The 19,948-nt window shown below is 36.3% G+C and overlaps 4 protein-coding genes and 1 long non-coding RNA gene across 8 annotated transcripts; 2 read left to right on the plus strand and 3 right to left on the minus strand.

Annotated features, from left to right (window-relative positions):
- The first annotated feature begins 1,496 nt into the window (after positions 1-1,496).
- LOC115997413 lies at positions 1,497-3,086 on the plus strand. Its single transcript, XR_004093733.1, has 2 exons — positions 1,497-1,891; positions 2,663-3,086. It is a non-coding gene; the product is annotated as an uncharacterized LOC115997413 (long non-coding RNA).
- Positions 3,087-3,349: 263 nt separating this feature from the next.
- Positions 3,350-5,693, minus strand: LOC115996249. Its single transcript, XM_031235406.1, has 2 exons — positions 5,582-5,693; positions 3,350-4,949 (listed from the first exon to the last, which is right to left on the minus strand). Exon 2 carries the CDS (start codon positions 4,945-4,947, stop codon positions 3,892-3,894), a length of 1,056 nt encoding a protein of 351 aa, XP_031091266.1. The 5' UTR covers positions 4,948-4,949; positions 5,582-5,693; the 3' UTR covers positions 3,350-3,891.
- A 723-nt stretch (positions 5,694-6,416) lies between these two features.
- Positions 6,417-10,986, minus strand: LOC115996670 (zinc finger BED domain-containing protein DAYSLEEPER-like). 3 transcript variants are annotated; one of them, XM_031236021.1, is made up of 5 exons: positions 10,736-10,986; positions 7,267-9,233; positions 7,044-7,178; positions 6,781-6,889; positions 6,417-6,684 (listed from the first exon to the last, which is right to left on the minus strand). In XM_031236021.1, the coding sequence occupies exons 2-3, from the start codon at positions 9,206-9,208 to the stop codon at positions 7,123-7,125; spliced, it is 1,998 nt and encodes a 665-aa protein (XP_031091881.1). In that variant the 5' UTR covers positions 9,209-9,233; positions 10,736-10,986; the 3' UTR covers positions 6,417-6,684; positions 6,781-6,889; positions 7,044-7,122. The 3 variants fall into 3 exon arrangements, with proteins under 3 accessions (XP_031091881.1, XP_031091882.1, XP_031091880.1); XM_031236022.1 differs by having other exon boundaries at positions 6,781-7,178; positions 10,755-10,986; XM_031236020.1 differs by having other exon boundaries at positions 6,781-7,178.
- A 776-nt stretch (positions 10,987-11,762) lies between these two features.
- On the minus strand, positions 11,763-17,347 carry LOC115996860 (integrin-linked protein kinase 1). Its single transcript, XM_031236294.1, has 13 exons — positions 16,711-17,347; positions 16,208-16,282; positions 15,979-16,074; positions 15,746-15,831; positions 15,520-15,640; positions 15,304-15,383; positions 15,011-15,073; positions 14,772-14,890; positions 14,263-14,348; positions 13,995-14,116; positions 13,563-13,674; positions 12,865-13,452; positions 11,763-12,422 (listed from the first exon to the last, which is right to left on the minus strand). The coding sequence occupies exons 1-12, from the start codon at positions 17,026-17,028 to the stop codon at positions 13,354-13,356; spliced, it is 1,377 nt and encodes a 458-aa protein (XP_031092154.1). The 5' UTR covers positions 17,029-17,347; the 3' UTR covers positions 11,763-12,422; positions 12,865-13,353.
- Positions 11,976-13,160, plus strand: LOC115996861 (HVA22-like protein f). Of its 2 annotated transcripts, XM_031236296.1 has the most exons (5): positions 11,976-12,089; positions 12,198-12,224; positions 12,308-12,430; positions 12,518-12,764; positions 12,972-13,160. In XM_031236296.1, exons 1-5 carry the CDS (start codon positions 12,043-12,045, stop codon positions 12,999-13,001), a joined length of 474 nt encoding a protein of 157 aa, XP_031092156.1. In that variant the 5' UTR covers positions 11,976-12,042; the 3' UTR covers positions 13,002-13,160. The 2 variants fall into 2 exon arrangements, with proteins under 2 accessions (XP_031092156.1, XP_031092155.1); XM_031236295.1 differs by having other exon boundaries at positions 12,518-13,160.
- Positions 17,348-19,948: the final 2,601 nt, after the last annotated feature.

The raw sequence follows: 19,948 nt of genomic DNA on the forward strand, positions 1-19,948 counted from the left end.
ACTAACCAAAATTTTCTTGCAACATATACTCCATAAATAAATAAAAGATGTACGAACGCAACACGTGCATGTGGCGAGCTGGTGCCACGTGTTACACTTGTCGCTGGGCACATCAAAAGTGGTGGCCAATCTATTTACAATTGTCCTTCACTTATCTCTCTTTTTTTCCCTAAGTATACACGAGGATGAAAAAAAAAAAAAGAGAAATAGATTACACAAAATTGCATAAACCTAGAATGGTCTGCGCAAACCCTGTTGACAAAACGTAACGATTTGACAACGCATTACGCATTATATTTCAATCGAAATTAACCAAAAAAAAGTAACAAATTACACAAAAATCCATAAACTTAAAATTGGGTGGCGCCATTCACGTTTGTAACAAGTAACGGTTTGACTACACGTTTTAATATAGCTTAACTCGACAAAAAAGTAACAAATTACACAAAATTTCATAAACCTAAAATTGATGGCACCAATCACATTTGTAAAGAGTAACGGTTTGACTCCATAATTTATTACAACCTATATCATCGCGCGCACAGAAAAAAAAAAAAAAGGAAACAAATTACACATAATTTCATAAACCTAAAATGGGTGACACCAATCAAATATGTAAAAAGTTAATGATAAAATTTAAATTAATGATTAATTGTGGCAATCAAATGAAAGTCAATGATCTAAAGATGTCAAGAAAGAGTAGAGCTAAATGTAACAATATTACAATAGTTGATGATTAAAAATGAATTTTTTTATAGGTATACACGAGGATGAAAAAATATAAAAATAAAAGAGAAACATATTATTAAAAAATCCCATAAATTTTGAAATGGTTGCACACATCGCATTTACAAAACGCAACAATTGACTCCACAATATATTAAAATTAACAAAAAAAAAAAAAGTAACAATATATATGTGTGTGTGTATGTATTTATATATCAAAATACGAGTAAGTGTAAAAGATTATTATAACATAATAATTTATGAATAGTATTTTGATTTATAAAAGTACTCTTACTTTCCAATCCCACATAACAAAATTCCTAACTTAGTTATTAGACATGGTAATTTTTTTTAATTAAATTACAAATAATGTAGGTCAATAACATATATTTACTTATTTTACTAACCAAAGAATTTCGCACACATACATTCCATAAATAAACAAAAGATGCGTGACGCAACACGTGCATGTACTGAGCTGGTGCCACGTCTAGCACATGCCACTAAGCACATCAAGAACGGCGGACAGCTAGTCTGCCCGCAAGGACCGCAACTATCCTCCACTCTTCTCCTTCCTTTACGTGCTAATATTTTTTTCTTTTTTATATTTGACGTATTATTTTTGTGACATCGTATAAAATCCATCAATGTATACACAGATAATGAATATAAAGAGTTTTATTATCACGTTTTTTGGGGTGCCAATAGAGGTGGATAGAGATTAGAGAGGGAGTAGAAGTCAAAATTTAATTTTGAAGGGTGTTGGGGTGTTGAGCAAAGCGCCAGCACACAAGTGAGAGGGGGAGACCTACTTTATGAATTTATGAGTGTAGACTTGTGATGCTAATGTAGCCGTTCCGGCTTAATCCTTGGTGCACCTCGTTTTTCGGGTAATCCGAGAATGAGAAAGGGGAGGGCAAACAAATCCCTTTTTAAACCCCCACAAAACATCATCAGACATAAACTACACATCTGCCTGTCTATACAATGGCAAGAGCAAGACATTGCACTATTTGCAACTGTTTTTGTTGATTCATTCTCCTATGTAAAGCTCCAATCTTTGCCATCCTCTTTCTGAGCCAATTAGGGTTTTTGTTTTTTTGAGCTGTTTTGCCATGGCATTCAGGCCCCAATTTTTCCCTAGGTTGTTTTATCCCCCCAAGAGGTGAGAGCAAACAACACCCTTTTCTATCAGCTTGTGTTCTTGAAGTTTTTACTAGTAGAAATCCCTCAAATTTTTTCTGCAATTTCTGGGTTGTGAGTGAAAAGATTCGAAACTGATATGCAATTCTGCATAAAGATCGAATCTTTTGTGGTGGGTAGCCATTTAAAGTGCATATAAGTTCAGTAATTGCATGAGAGGGACACAGTTGAATTTTTAAGTTATTTATGAATAATGTTTTTGGTAATGTAGCATGCTCTGCATTGCAGTATGTGTCTAATGTAGGATTTGTGAAAATCCCTGTAGTATTTCTCCTTTGATTTTGTTGTAATTTCCCAAACCTTGTTGAATTTTATCTGATAATGGCTAAATGTGTTCGGGTGGGTAGCTCGGTTGGTTCCTGTGAGTCAAATTGTGGGCAAGGACCGCTGAGTCACCGCTATTTACCACTTCTATAAATCCTGTCCGGCAGGGGTATGGGAGCCCGGGGCTAGGGATTTTGCCTTTTTTGGGCAATGATAATTCTGCATTGCATTAGGTGTGTAACTTAGGATTTGTGAAAATCTTTGTAGTGTTTCTCTGATTCTGCTGTCATTTCCTAACCCATGTTGTGTTGCAGGTGCAGTAAGAACATGTTTGCAGTTAACTAATACAGCAAATGAAACTATCCATTTTATCCAATCATGTTAATACTCCACTTAATTACTACTAATTAGTGATTATTAGCACGGGTGTGTCTCCTTCAAGACTAAACCCCGATACATGTTTCTGCAGGCCAGATCAAGAACCGGGAGCAATGGTTGCTTCAGAGATCTCGGGCAGTTCAGCGTTAACGCCTGGAGGATTTTGCAGTTTGCTGTGGTTGGACATGTAGAGTGATAAGTACATTGTTGTTGTTGTTGAAGTAAGGAATGAAGCCATCGGTCCGTGTAGCATATTAATAGCTGTATTTAACTTACAGTTGCTGATTTGCTATAGCTCAATTTATGTTGTATGAAATTTTTCTTCATTTTTTTTTTGGTTTGGGTTTTCTTTCTAGTTATCCTGGAACTTGTAGTGGTGTTTGAAGTTTGCACATTGTGCAATCTTGGACCTATGTAGTATCTGTTGGCATGGGAATTTGCTTTTCAGCAGGGAATGTAGTCTCATGTTGTCTTGTGGGTTGCTTATGATTAATTTATATTGGTTTATCTGTTAAGGATTGGTTTGTTCTGTTTTGACAGAATTCAAGAATGTCATAAAACATCAGAATTTGTAAGGAAAAAGCATCAAACACATAGAACCAACAACTGAGTCTATTGGCCTTTTTTATTTGACCTGATTAGCTATAGCCTATACGTAACCTAGACGGGTTTACCTCGTTCTGGTCTTTTACCAGCTTGGGTCACAATGCGGGATTTACTTAGTGCACCCTCACAGATAGTGGTTGTCTGTTTCCCTCGTCACCCAAACAACAGCAAATGATCATTAACAATTTGGGAACTATGGTGCATAAACATTTACTACATACATGTGATAAAGAAACCTCAGCCAAAATTGTTTTGTATTGCAAGTCAGGACATACATGTTAACATGGCTTGAGGACATACTTTTTGATTTGACCTGATTACAGAAAACAATGGAGAAATGAGAAAAAAAAATGAAAAAAGAAAAGGAATTGAAAAGCCATATCAAGGTAATAATAATAATAGGAACTCTATATTCTGTTCTCAATGTCTTCTGCATTTCCTTCAATTGTAAAAAGATAACTTATCCAGCACAGAGGGGCAGATGGGCAGTTTACCATTTGGGGGGTATGGCACTATACACTCTTTGACCAACAAGGAAAGTTTGGACTTTTTGACATGACCATGTTTCTACAGGCTGCAGTAAATATGCTGTCATTTCCAGATACTATTACAGTTTGAATCTCATGAAAAATAGCAATAGGATCAGTTGAGAGCACTGTTTGAAAGTTTGAAACCAACAAATGTGGTTTTAGGCTTTTAGCATTCTTGCTGGCATCAAATTGCATATTTGGTCATGTGAGATTCAAACCAGTCGAAGATTTGCTCCGACTGCAAGCTTGTCATTTCGTGGTATCCATAGGCGAGATTCATTTCTTCTTGAATGTGTTTGGCTAAAGACATATCTGGAAGAAGAGACTTCATCTCCTTGAAGGCTCCATTCCATTGTATTGCTCGTCCGTCTTTTGTCATATAACCGCTCTTGTTTACAAAACCCTTCTCCTGAAATACCCCAAACAGTTTCACCGAGGTGCTCAGATCGAGACCTTGAATACGCTCAGCTAAGAATTCAGACGACAGTGGGAATTCCATGCACTTGATCTCTGCAACATCAACGCCATTCCCCTTCAAACGTACAAGGAATTTTTCGATGCTAAGATTTCTAGCTCCATCTTTGGGCATGTGCACAAAGAGGGTTGGCGGGTATCCCTTTGTAGTATCAATTTTATCAAACAATCCTTCGGCAATCATTAGAGTAATGCTACTAAATTGTACTTCTGTAGCAAGAAGAGAAACAAAGTATCCACCCGAGGAAGCACCCAGAGCTACAAGAGGCAGGTTTTCGAGCTTTTGTCTTGCAACCCACCATTTGATAATATCTTTAACGGTATGCCTTTCTGCTCCAAACGACCAGCACCTTCCTGCACTTGATATGGCAAGAACCGCAAACTTTCTAGCAAGAGCTTTAACTACAACAAGCCTTTCTTCAGGAAGACCAACACAATTTGGGCACTTCGACGATTTATCCCAAAAGTTGGCCGCTCTGCCATTACAACCATGTGCAATAAACAGAACCGCCTTTGGCATGTCAGGTATTTGCCATATCAAATCCGTCCCATTCTTGATTTCAACAGTGGGGTCTAACTTAACACCAGAACTCAAACTGTTTGAATTTTGCTTCAATATTGGCGGTGAGGTACCAGATCTTTCATCACTTCTCCCGAACAAAATAAACGAGACACACAGAAATAAGAAAAATACACCTAAAACTGTCAACCGAATATACTGAGTGTTGCTCGATTGCTTCTGTAACCTGTTTCCACGTTTAAACATGTCTACAAGATACAAAATGTGACAATGCCATTAGTTTTTCCACCCCCAAAAAAAAAAATCAAAAATGAAATGCATCCTAATATTCTTCTGATCTCACTAATTTGACCATATAAACTGTCAAAACTCTTAACATCACAGCATCAGTCCTCTAACCAAATCCTCTTCTCTGCTCTCTTTGAACAAACCACAGCTAATTTAAAACAAAATTCTCATCATATTTCTATACAGAGCAACAAATGTAAAATTCATTAAATACTTCACAAATCACAAACCCATCTTCATAGATAGAGAACATTTTCTTTCCAATCAGCAAGGCCAGTATTAAAATTCCAGGTTTCATATCATCATCATAATTAGACTTCATTCTAATCCCATTTGCATTCCAAGAACACAAAAGAAAATTACTTTATGTCTCAAGTAGACTGTAAACGTGATGAAATTAAGTCAAACATGTTTTGAATTCTCTTTATTTGGAATTTTCGCATAGCAAATTAATACAGTATCTGTGAGTTGAGTGAGAGTGAATCGTTTTATCAAGCAGTTTATGGACATGGAATGATTTGAGTATAATACGAAGAAAACAATGAATTGAGATCACAATAGTTATGAAATATACTGAAATGAGAATATTTACCTCGAACTATTTGTACAAATCTCCAGTCGATCTAGATTGAAGTTTTTCGGTGGTGATACTTCATACTTGCATCTAAAAATAGGAGTTTTAGGCTTATGTACACGCGCCTTAATGCGAGTATCAAGACTTAAGGGTTTTTGCTAAAATCAGCATTTATTTTTATTTACATTATTATGTTTCACTTTTACAAAATTAATTCTCAGTTCTATAAATTCATTTCTGAGGAAGTAAATCCAATCAGTCTAACATTCAACTCCATTTAAGACTCCGTCAAATTTTTTAATTTTAAAACCCAAAAAATTAGATAAAATTAGTTTGCACCGTTAAAATTTTCAATTTTTGAAACCCAAAAAATAGATAAAATTAGTTTGCAAATGAGTTCGAGTAAAAATTTATTTATTAATTAATTAAAATAAAATGCTTCAAAAAAAAGATAATTGAGTGAATAAAATATAATTTTTGTATCAGAGATTCATGAATTCAATTTTTGTTGATATTATCTCAGTCCAATCTACACATATGCAGACCCTTTGGAGTAGAAATTCTTAGTTTTTTTTTTTTTTTTTTTTTTTTTTTTTTTGGCTATCATTATTAAAAGTAAAACCCAAGCGTAATTTTGACAAAATTTGATCTGTATCCAATATTTTAAATTTTAACGCCTTATGTTCAATTGACAGTTTGACACCTCTGTAACTCTCTAATCTCTATGAGAGAAGATCGCATGATCAAACCCTGGTGATGGAGTATTAACTCTCTGAACTACAACTGATTGAGAAAGTATATTTAACAGATACTATGCTTACGCTTTAAAAGAGTCAATAGTACTCAAAAAAAATTAGAAAAATATAAAAATAGACAAATCGCTTGTACGAAAATCAATGTGTTTTTTTTAACAAGGTACAAAAATTGGATAATCTGTGACAAAAGACTGCCGACTCACATCAATGTCAATGTCTAGGAAAATCACAGATGTACCCATTTTTGGTACATGAGAGGGGATTTTGTTTTTGGTTTTGCCTTCATCTCTGAAATGTATCAGCAACTTCAGCAGCAAACTGTGCAGCCATGGACATAAAAGGTGCAATCTTGAAATAAAAAGTGGGCTGAAAATTGGAATCAGATTATCATAGTAACAGTTAGTGAGGTTCAGAATTGAAAAACAATGTTGAGGATGAAGAAGAAGAAGAAGAGATGACTACCTGAGCAAAAAGAGAGTGATGGCGGCCGAAAAGCGCCATCAGCCATGGATGGAACACCATAGCCAAAATTTCTTATGTTCAAAATCAAGCCCACAGCAATATCCATGCTCTATTTACAGTTGCACCAGGAGGGAGTTAGGGGTAACAATTAATGAAAATGGAGATCCCAAAATTTGTGCAACCTTTTTTCAACAAGATGGAATGTAAAACTAACTAATTCTAGAGTCTTGGCATGGAAAGAGGATAAAAGAAGAGGTACAGACCTCCTGACAAAAGTATGTACAGATTGTGTGCAAAAGTACGGCAATGCTTGAATCGCAAAAGCACACCAAAATCTTGCGGTCATTTTGGATCATAGCGTTCGGCCAAAGTAGCGGAGCTCAATGAAGCCTTGGAATCTGTTGCAGCAGTCACATAAATGATGAATGTATGTTGGTAGCAGATAAAAGAACGGTTAAAATCAGAGAGTAATGTGGAGATATTAACCTTCAAGTTCGGGGCGCATCCAGTCCTGGGCACACATCAACGCTTGCAGAGTATCGGATCTTAGTGAACCCCGAGCACTGTCAACTGCTCTATTTCCAGTGTCGTAGATAAACTCAAGCGAAACTTTTGACAGGGGAATTCCTAGAATGTTGCTAGCCATCATGGATAAAATGGGATATCTCGGTGTGTGAACCTTCCACCAATTCAATATGTTAAAATCAACATTCCGAGGGAACAGTGGTTCCTCCAAATATTTGTCCAAGTCTGATTTAATATTTTGACTCTCTGAAGTTTCATAGAGGAATCGGTCATAACCTGTTAGCCGATCTCTAGAATCAGACCCGCGATCATCTCCCGGACCATGAGAAGCTAATGGTGAATAGATAGCATGGCCATGATACAGAGCCTTCATACAGTTTGAAACAATATCAATGCATTTTGGAGACTCGGCACCATAAATCTGTGGATAGTAGTACTCAAGCAGTTTCATCTTGAAGCGCGGATCTAAGATAGCTGCAATTGCCAGGGCCAAGCTGCACTTCTTCCAATATTCATCAAATCTATTTTTCATTTTTAATGCCAAAGAATGAATAAAATCATCCGAGTTTTGACACCATTCAATCAACTGCAAATGAATATCACAAATTTCTGGGAAATACATATTTGCAGTAGAATACTTGCTTCCCGCAAAAACATTGGAAACATCGTAAAAGTGCTTTAAAAAGGTAGTGACGGAATTTGCCCTGTCCCACTCTGCAATAGAAGGGCACACTCCATACTGAGGGTCATGTTCTTGCAAAAGGGGAAATGCATCTTTGTATTCTAAAGCAGCTTCAAGCATAATGTATGTGGAACTCCACTGATGCTTATTATCAAGACGTAGCACTTTCTGGCTATTAATTCCAGCAAGTTGAACCATCTCATTGAACTTTTCTTGTGTTGCCTGAGAGCGTTGAACATACTGAACACTTTCCCGAACTTTGCTGAGTATCTCACATGACTTCTCCAAAGTATCTTGGACCATCAACTTGATCAAATTTGCTGCACAACGTATATCAAATAATTGTCCATCACAAAGGAGAAACCTGTGCTGGCAGAGTTGCTCTCTGATTCTGCTAACAATTTTGTCATAGATAGAATAGTTATCAAATGTCATCGAAAACAATTTTCGATCAATATCCCAATTTCTTAGACTTGTCATGATAATTTCTGAAAGCACGTCCTCTGTTTGGGAAGGATCAATCATTAAAAAGTTCAGAATCTTCTTCTTCAACTGCCAAGAATCATCAATATAATGTGCTGTCAAGCATAAATATTCAGCATCTCCATTAGCAGTCCATGTATCAGCACTTAGGCATATCCCTGGCAGTTTATCCAACTCCTCATATACTTTTTGTCTCTCCTTCAAATAAATTTCCCTACAATCAGCCTCAACTCCATCAAATGTTGGGATATCAAACAAGGGTTGAAGATCTCTAGCAAATATCCTAAAGCCAGTATGCTCAACCATAGCCAAAGGATAGCCATGTAATATGATCATGCGAGCAAGATCAAGCCGACTCCTTCTGTTATCAAAATTAAAACTTCCACCTTCAATCCCATCTTTTACGCAGTTTTGATCTAGCTTAGTTCTTACAATGCTGACTGCTTCATCATTTCTGTGCTCTTGATCGAAACTAAAATTTGCAACAGCAAAAGTTGTTTCCTTTCTCTTGCCCCTCGTTAGCAACTGGCTTATGTCTTGGTTAGATCTTCTTCTACATCTGATTAAATGATTCCTCAAATGCGAAGTTCCACTGGTACTTGACCCGCTAAGTTTCCTATTACAGTGCCTACAAATAGCTATGAAAGTATCACCTTTCCTGACCCTATCAAAATCATTCCAAACGACTGATTTCAGTCTACTAGAATTGACTATGACTGAATCATCTGCTATCTCCATTGCTTTCCTGATAGTCTACCAACACCTGATATCATTGTTAAGGAAGATGTTAGAGTAGGTTAAACAAGTCAACAATTTTTAGCTCTAATAAAATGATAGTCTCAATATATAAAGGGGGGAAAAGAAATGGAACGTATCTATACTGCTATACATCTGTAAATAGAAAGAATAATTAAGGCATTCAGCTCTGCTGTTGGGCACCCATGACCCCAAATTCATTTCGATCAAAGTCAATCCAAACACTAACATTTGTGAGTATTAGAAAGAAACCACATCAAAAATCAAATTCACTTGCATGAACATGCAAATTACTTATGGTCTTCAATGGCTTATCCAAAATCTACACATTTTGAGACACTTTGAGTTCTCAAATAACTTATATGGGTTGTAAATAGGTGCGGTGCAATCTTAAACAACCAGGAATAAGGTCAACAGAAAAAAGAGCTCCAACTAGCTCATAGAAAACATCTCACAAAAAGAGTGTTCACAGGTTAAAACCAAATAAGATAAAAGACGACACTTCAGAAGAAGACATTGTATACAACATCAACAAGAACTACAACCTACTCCCATCAGTGTCTTGAGTTTTGACTTAGAATAGTACTGGTTGCCCCAACCAAAAACTAAACATCCAATAGCACCTGCTTTTATAACTCACGCATTTAATTTAAGAGGTCAAAAAAACTCCATTCCTGTTACTAATAGTTGCACAAATAGCTCCTCAATTAGCATTTCTGTTTATCTCATCTCTAACTTCAAAAGCATATCTTCACAATCAATCAGCCCAAGTTCTTGCGGCACTATTACTCAACCATGCAAGCAAACTAAATTCCCACAACCATACTTTACTTTTCTCCAAAAAGCAGAAAATAAACACCACTTAAAACAGCATAAAATAAGAACCACTATAATATTTGACAAATGAATTTGTCATATTCTGTCCAAATATCTGACAAGTATACCTACTCTGTCAAAATTGTATTTTATATAATTTTCATATTAAATCCCAAATTAAACTACTTTTATTCTTTGGATGAAAATCACCTATGAACTACAGTTACGGAATTACAAAAAGAACCCATTTTTATGCTGCAGTTATGGAGCAAAAGTTCCATTTCGAAATTACAAACATTTAAAGCTACTGAATTCCACATACTAACACTCAAAGAAGGGGCAAACACAAGGGAAGCTGAAAAATTGGAGAGCCAGTTCAAAGTTCAAAGAAGAAGCGCCCGACCCAGCATCCCGATAACGGGTCTCACCCGAACCCAGAACCCGATTCGACAAAAAAGTGATAAGTAATTAGTAATCAGGCTAAAGAGGCAGACTCTTCTTATTAAAACCCAACAAAAGGTGTCGGATCGGGAAGTGGCACGCCGGTAACCATATCCGAACAAAATAACCCTAGAAAGCTGCAATTCGGACTTCGGGTCCCCGATACAAATAAATAAATGCAGAAATATCGTATTCAATTGCAAAACATGAATAAATATAAATATACACACACGAGAAAGAGAGAGAGAGTACTAAAGAATCTTCAAGGGACCTGGGTTAGGGTTTGTTCCCACAGCTGTTCAGGCATGTGTGTGTTTGTAGTAAATACGAGTAAGTGTTTGTGTGAGCGAGAAAGAGCGAGCGAGAGAGAAAGAGAGAGAGACGGTTTCGTTAAGCCGAGATATGTGTCAGCGTGAGAAATTGGTTGAATGGAGCAAATTTTTGGATTGGAAGGCGCCAACCCGATGCCGGCCCACCACGATGAACATACTGTCAAAGCCCATTAGGCCTCATCTCATTACAAGCCCATTTATTATTATTATATTATTGAGTAATACATGTATTTTACAATTTTACCCTTGTTAAAGTGACATGTTCCAATTGAACCAAAACAAGAACAGAGGCAACTCCAGTCAAATTAGTCAAATGGGGTGTTTGGTAAATAGTTGTTAGTACTCAAATTAGTCAAATGGAGTGTTTGGTAAATAGTTGTTATCTAATTGGATTAGTGAGCTTGATTAATTGATAGTATTAGCTGATTATGAAAAGATGTTTGATAAATTAGTTAGCTAATAACTAATTACATGCAAAATTACTTTTTTTACATGCTGATAGCCACCATATTAGTATTGTCCATCTGTTAGTCCGGGAATCTTTTTCTATGTCTGATGGCAAGGAGTGACTCTCTTCCCCTCCCTCCTTTTATTGTTGAAACCTATTTTTTGAAGCTTGTTAATGGATTTCTTTACTGTTAAAAAAATAAAAGTTTATTAAAAAAGTTACTTTAAGTAGTATTTTGAATTTTAGCATTTTGGAGCAATAACCGATTACAAAAAGTTAATTAATCAAACACTTATATTAAATATTTAACCAAGTCAAACAGCTAATAGTGGTCAAATAAGTCAAAATTAGCTGATAGGCTAACTATGTTACCAAACAGGGCCAAAGAATTCTTAATTATACCTGAACTCTACATCTTTTATTGAGTTTGTTATAACTATCGAATATTGGCATATGTAAGTATTAATATGTTGTCATTAAGTAAAAAATGTTTAGAAGATAGATTAAGGTTGATGGTCATGTTCTTTTCTTGTTGCCATTACTTGCTACATAGTTTTCTTGTTGATGCAGAAAAGAAGGCTTTGACCAATCACAAAAGCTATGCTTTCCTTTCACAGCATCATATTCTTTCTTCTGCAGATAAATCCCACTGGGCTTCTGGCAGCCCCTATTACCAGATTTTGGCACCTGTGAGCTTTCCTTCTCACCTGTATTCAATACCTCAGAGAAAAAAGAGAACAATCTCAAGTCTCAAAGGAGCCAAAGAAGTTGCATATTCTATGGGTGCTGCTGCAGCTATTGTTAGAAACATGAATGCATTAGTCGGGTAGATTTTCGCTTACTAGTAATATTATGCATATCGAGCTTTTAATGTTTTTGATCCTCTGAGGAATTAACTGAAACCTTTTGTTTGATCATCTTGGTTGAAAACTAGCCCGGGCGTGATGCTTCTGTACCCTCTGTGAGTCAACATTCTTCTCGGTTTTATATACTCGACTTGACTATACCTTAACCTAATGTAGTTCAACCCGGTGGTCATGACAGGTATGCATCGATGAGGGCTATAGAGAGCCCTTCGACGCTGGATGACCAGCAGTGGCTGACCTATTGGGTTCTCTACTCCTTCATAACCCTGTTTGAGTTATCCTTTTGGCAAGTCCTACAATGGTAAGAAAACATAAACATATGACATATCACACCAAATATAAATCTTTTAATCACTGTGATATAAGGTTTCGTGTTTCATGTGTCCAGGTTTCCGTTCTGGACATTCATCAAGCTCGTGTTCTGTCTCTGGTTGGTTCTGCCAATTTTCAATGGAGCAGCTTATATATATGAGAAGTATGTGAGGAAATATGTGAAAGTCGGGGGTCTGGTAAACACAAACTACCCCGAGACACAGAGGAAGGCTCTCCAGATGATGAGCCTCGATGCCAGGAAATCTGTGGAGAGGTTCATAGATACCTATGGACCAGATGCATTCGACCGAGTGGTCAAAGCGGTAAGAAATGATTCTAATAACATAAACAATTCTACTATTAAGGGTGTGCGTTTCGGAGTGTAGCAAGATTAGAGCAGTTAAAATCGCACCAGACACTTACCTCTCCAGTTGAAATTTTTGCGATTAATCACTCCAGTTCCAACCGTTCTTCCAAATGCACCCTAAGTTAGCTTAATCTCAACGGTTGATCTTTTGACATGTTTGCAGGCTGAAAAAGAGGCAAAGAAAATGCACTGAAGACAAAAGAGTGCAATTAGAGCTTCAGTTCAAGAAGATGACTGTGGAAATGTATGGTTGAGATAGGTGTGTGGTCTATTTGTGAGTGTGTGATTCTGTAAAGATTGGAAACAATATAGCTATACATTTAATGGGTACAAAGCTCAGTCGTTTCACAAAGATTCACAATAGCTATACAGGGTATATGTTCGGTCATTGCACAAAGATTCACAACATATTAATGCACGCTGTTTCATGTTTAAAAGAATCGGGAATTAATTCACAACAAGAAACACCTGTAGAATTTTTGCTGTATGTAAAGACTAAAGAGATTCAACACTGCACTGCATATGCTATAATGCTGCAATATCTACTAATTGTAAATGGTTGAGCGAGATGACCGGCTTTTTGAATTAGAAACATCAATCTTCAGGATGGCCTCGAGATTCTGGAAACATTTGAGTGCCCTCACCTGAAAGCGACATAAATCGTCCCAAATGTAAGCACATGCAAGTTAGTAAATCTAGGTGTATAAAATCTTAAATACAAGTGCACAAACATAGGAAGGGACACAGGTCATACCTTCCAACGTCTTGCACGAGTAAGAATTTGATTGATTTCTTCCAACTTGGAAATTATTAGCCTGAAAGTTGGTCTTCTAGTTGGGTTCTCACTCCAACAGTCTTCAATTAATCTGATGAGAAGGCATAACAAGTTCAGTAACTGAGTCAATACATCATAATGTCCACCATTCTAACATTAGAAGCCCTCATTGCAGAATTAAAAAGAGGATTTTGCTCAGTTGAAAACACTTTCAAGAATTGAGTGTTGCCCAAGAGCTTTCTCAGTTACTCTTCCCTGTCTGTCTGTTTCCAAATATAAGGGGAGGCTAAGAGGGTGGAAAAAAATGTTCAAATCTAAAAACTGTACTTCAATTACCAATGAGATTCCAATGTAAAATCACAGGAAAAATGAAAAATGAAGAAAATTAAAAACAAAAACTTAATGGCTTACTCTCTGAGTCCATGAGCATATAGCTTCACAGGAGCCCTAAAGGGTGGACGTTCATTCGCAGCATATGCTTTGGCAACATCAATTTCTTGCTTTGTTGGAAAAGGGGGGCATCCTTCAATCATCTGTAAAGTTAAAATGGAAAGATTGAGGTAGTTACCATGTGGTAAACATGTAATATGATGTTATTTCACAAAAATATAACCCAACAAAAAAAAAAACATTGATATCTTTTTTCTTTTTTTTTTTTAAATGGCGAGTAAGCCTGTACCTCCTGTAGAATTAGTGCAAACGAGAAAACATCAACCATGGTATCATATTCTTCATTCTTAAGAACTTCTGGAGCTACATATCGCCCTGTCAAACAAGAAACATTTAAAATAAAATCTCACGCCACTAATAATGAAGAATTAGGGGTATTTGGGGATAACATCATATTAATAAAAAGGATTAGAAGTCAACAGGTTAACAACCATCTTTACAATGAACATAGGCACTAAATTGATTGTTGATGATCACGTTGTTTTTCATAATTAGCATCAAATGAAGTACAAGAGGGTAGAAATCACAAACTGTATGAACGATGATGAGGGTTTAGCATAAAAAGAACTGTAGAAAAAAGTTGCAGAAGCAAGAGATGTAGTAGAATAACAATGTACTCTGTAATTGTTTCTATCATAGATCTGACCTATTTGCAACATCAATGCTCATAAAAGCTTCTGGTTAATTGACCACAGACACTGATAGACTAGATGGCTTCTTATATGGGAGAATACTTACATGAAGTCTCTTGGCTCGTCAAAGGTTTATCTTCTTTTACTGATTTTGTAAATCTCATAAGTTTGCTTAGTCCAAAATCAGCAACCTTTAGATGTCCAGAATCATCCCGTAGTATATTTCTGCTAATTCAATTGAAGAGTTCAAAAGATTCTGCACTCTGCTTAGGTACTTTAGCATAGACCAAGACAGAAACACAGTTTTACTAGAAAGTAATCAGATAAAACAATAAGGAAACTTACGAAGGCTCCAGATCTCTGTGAATTATTGCTTCAGGCTTATGTTCATGCAAGTAGTTCATTCCTCTGTCAGAGCATAAAAATAAAGATCAAATGTAGAAACAGTAGAAAATAATAGACAGATAAACCTCTTATTGCAACCAGATGTTTTGAATTATTCCATCAAACAGATAATTTGATTTTTGCAAGCCCATATGAGATAACTCCATGACATAAAAGACAAGTGCATCAAGCATCTGTCAATAGGCATGTGGTAATGCTAATATTAAACTAAAAAACTGCCCACGTCTGCTAACCTTGCAATATCCAGTGCATACTTCACAGCCATTATTGGCTTCAATGCGCCTTTTCGCTTCAAGAATGCACGAAGATCTCCCTGTGCACAGATTCAAGAGCATAGAAAATGATTTTTTGGAAAATTGTCAAAAACTCAAAACCAACAATACAAAACTCAAAAGATGATTAGAAAGATATGCTTTGGATATAAATAAACCTAACCCAAGTAGAAGTACCTTGGGTAGATATTCTGTAACTATCATCATTGGACTACTCTGAGTAACAGCACCAAGAAATTGGACAACATTTGGGTGACGTATCTTCTGCAGTAATGCAAGCTCATCCCTAAATGCTTGTCTGAGAAACCAACAGAAACAAGATCAAAGTTGCTTGATATTAAAAACAAATGTTGAGCAGAAAAACATGTAACATCATATTACTGAAAGCTTATAACCAACCCACACTTTTTCTTCATCCATGAACAGTGCCTCACCAAATCTCTTAACAGCAACCTGAGTTCCACGCCATGAAGCAATGCAAAATGTACCCTGTCATACATTTCATAAAATATCATCTAAAGCCCAAGACCGAAAATAATACAGCATATCAGAACCATCACCCTCAACAACTATATCAGGAGGAGAAGAGAATAATGCTTGGACTGCCATATATAGCAACTAACAAGTAAGTTTTACCTTTGTTATGTCCACACTATTACTGAAATCAAGCTCCTTTGGATCAATTTCATACTCTGGAATTTCACGAGCATTTTGGACATGCATGGGAGCCATCTAAAAAATAAAATCTTAGGAGGTTGAGGTGAACACTATTCACAATCACATAAACGGAAAATCAACCAAGGTATACAGGAAGATTTAGAATACAGAGCATCCAAATATCGATAAGTAGGAATCTAGGACATACTGGAAGTTTTGATCCATGTGCCTCCAGAAGCTTGACAACATCATTATTTTGGTAGTGTATCGCATCTGCAAGAGGCTGTTCAATTACAGAAACACAAGGCTCAATGCATTAATATGAAATTGTTCACGCTATCCACTCACAATGTATGAAGCCTAGCCAAATTACTGACATTACTGACCAAGTAAAGCATCTAGTTCTACATTTTCCAATATTCACCTAATAGTAGGCTCTTAGAGGCTTAGAGCAGCACCAACAAATATGATAATACTTATCAATGCCAGCTTGCAATACTTATATAAGTCCAAGGTCATTATAAAAAGGAATAAAGTTCAGTACTTTAGTGATAAGTCTCTTTAGAGAGGAGTGAAACACAGAAACCCAATCCAAAACTTAGCCATATGCCCATATCTCTATCCAATAAATAAAATACAGCACCAATAAATATCACAAGCAACCTAGTAACTAAAAAATCTAGGGTTCATCCAATACAATTAGGGAATTACCGTGCTGCCCCAGCGATCCTCAACATTAACCTCGGCGCCATTACCGAGCAGCAGCTCCACCACATCCCGATGGCCCTGGCAGGCGGCCACGTGCAACGCAGTCCGGCCGTCGATATCTCGGAAATTCACACTGGTTCCGGACTCCAAGAGCTCCTTCATTCCCTCCAAATCCCCCTCGTTCGCCGAATACATTAGCCTTATCCCCGAATCAATGCCTTCCTCAACTTCATCTCCCCCTCCCCCGCCGACGGCCTCTCTCTCCGGCGCCAGAGACGATTGCCGCCCGAGACCGAACCTTGACTGCGACTTCGACTCCATAGGGTTAAAAAAACAGTGAAATTGTAAGTTTTTTCAGCGGCTTTGCTCAACAACCGACGGAATGATCAGGCAACCGTTATCTGTTTGTCAATTTGTCTCTGTTAAAAAGAGTGAAAGCGTCTGGTAATGTCAGTTCCAGACAAATCAGAAAAACGCGACGGAAATAGGGAATTGGTCGGAAAGCGAAAGGTGGGGCTCCGCTGCTTGAGGGATAAGGAGAACGCTACAATGGCCGACGAGAGAATATAGCGAAGTCGGCTATAAAGTGAACACCTCCAATGATGCAATGCAAGAAGATTTTTTCTTTCCCGGAATGGATAAAATTTGATTCTCGTCAATCAAATTTATGACATAAAAATTTCATAATGTAATTTATAGGCTATTACAAGAATAATGTTTATTCAATACACGTTTTTAGATAATGACTTTCGTTTTTCTCATCATCCAACGACTCTTTTTTTTTTCCGCACCTTTATTTAGATGCAAATAAAAGTTAATTATACTAATAATATTTGTGACTGATGGGATACGGATTAAGTCAACTCATTAGTCAGTTTGACCGCCACTTGAACTCGGCACCCGATTCGAGATTTGACTAGTCAACCGCGACGATAAAGGAAGGAATTACATAGTAGCTACGCAATTATGAAAAGACAATCAATGCCGAACCTAAATTAAATCTTACCCCCTAAATTATCCTTCAATTTCCTAAAATCATTTTGCAACCCTATTAAATATCCTACTCACCATATATACCGACTTACCATATGGAGTATTATATTTTATCAACTGTCCAAAGCATCAAGACATAATTTTTACATACGAGTGTTGCTGTACATGCATGTAATATGGTTGATTGTCAATATCATATAGTATATTTCGTAATTATCGAGGATATACTGTTGATTATTTTATAGGGGAGAAGATGGTACGTTTAAGAAGCAAAATCCAATTATTTTTTGGCTTGTTCTTCACGTATTAGATATAGTTGAATATAATACATACGCCATGATCGGCGATCCAATCATACAGCATGGGCTATAAACGGGTTCTTTGGATTATTTTATAAAGTTCAAGATATACCTTAATAAAGTAAAAAGAAAAAATCGTGATTTTTAGGTACCAAAATCATATTAAATTTGTAAATTTTTTTTATGTTTAATGTTGTCATCATTGTACGTACGCGGTGCACTTAAAATATGTTTTGTTGGCTGTCTTTTTATGAGAATGTAATTCCAGGCGCACCATGAGGCCAAGTTGGTCCCATTTTCTTTCTCCTTTTTTGTCTTTTGGGTATTGTTGCTTTCACTTCTACACAATCTTTCTTCATTGATTCTTTGCCAGATCCAAAAGAGACGAAACTGAGTTGACAAATGAATTATTTTGGCTGTACCCAAGGTTTAGGTTAAAGATGGATGAGTAATATACTTTCCACTCAATCACACTCCCAAGTTAGTAAAACTATTATCTGCCTGTATGGGTACTTAGTTGGTCACACAAGTGAAGTTTAAGAAGAAAGACTAAAAATCGAGTCTCACCATCGAGCAATGTCTCAAAGCGAGAGGGACTCATTGTGCACAGTAAGCAAATGTTTAGCCTTGTATTCAACTGAGTTACCATGATTTACATTCTCGGGGATGCTTTATTGAGTGGGGCGTGAGGGACCTTGGGGTTGGGGATTCAAATTTTTGAGAGTAAAAATATTATCTATATAATGTGAATATTGTTGACTCTCATTTATTTATTTATTTATTTATTTTAAGTAACAATCTCGATTAATTGTTAATAAAAAAAAGCTGGTTAAAATTCATCACATTTACATTATATGTGTAGAGCCTATTATCACAACTCAGGCAAATTATGCTGTAGACCCAGGTCCACCTTGCAAGGTAGACCTGTGTCCAAAACTACGTCGTTTTTGTCTTTTTTTTTTAAATTAATAAACATATTGCTGAATATAGAGTTGTTCAAAAATGTGTGAATGTAGAGTATAGAAATCGTGAATGTAAATTTATGATTGTGTGAATGTAGAGTTGCCCATAAATGTGTGAATGTGGAGGTTTTAAATTGTGAATATGGAGTATAAAAATCGTGAATGTAGAGTTATGCATGTGTGAATCTGTAATAGAGTTAAAAAGTTCTAGCAACTTGCAGCCCTGTAATGTGTGAATGTGGAATTCTCAAGTTGTGAATATGGAGTATAGGACCTGTGAATATAAAGTTTTGAATGTGTGAATGCATAACAGTGGTAATATAGTTACTAAACATATAATCCTGTAATGTGTGAATGTGGAGTTTACAAAGTGTGAATGTAGAGTATCATATAATCCTGTAATGTGTGAATGTGGAGTTTACAAAGTGTGAATGTAGAGTGTAGTGTATGTGAATGTAGACTCAGGTCCACCTTGCAAGATGGACCTGGGTCCACGGCATAACAACTCCACAACTCACAACCCATCTAGCATCTATGAAAATAGGCAATCTATATCGTAGACCATGGTGCACAGTGCATTGTGGACAATGATATAATATATAGAATTTGACTCCATAATGCACAGATTCATGTTCATAATACACGAATTAATGTTTATAATACACATGCATATAAACACAACATAATGAACATGAATTAAACACTCCACATAATACACATATAATTCATGTTCATAATACACATACACATAAACACGGTGAATATGAATTAAACACTTAACATAATATATAGAATTCATGTTTATAATACACAAAATTCATGTTCATATATCATGTTTATTTATATGTATTATGAACAAGAATTTTATGTATTATGAAGTAAAATTTTGTGTATTGAATCAGGATCCACAGTGTAATGTGGATTCTGGTCCATATAATGATTGATGAAAATACTTCAAGACTGTTAATGCGGACTTGCATGGCTAAG

This window comes from Ipomoea triloba, chromosome 11 (assembly GCF_003576645.1).
Source record: "Ipomoea triloba cultivar NCNSP0323 chromosome 11, ASM357664v1".
Taxonomy (NCBI): domain Eukaryota; kingdom Viridiplantae; phylum Streptophyta; class Magnoliopsida; order Solanales; family Convolvulaceae; genus Ipomoea; species Ipomoea triloba.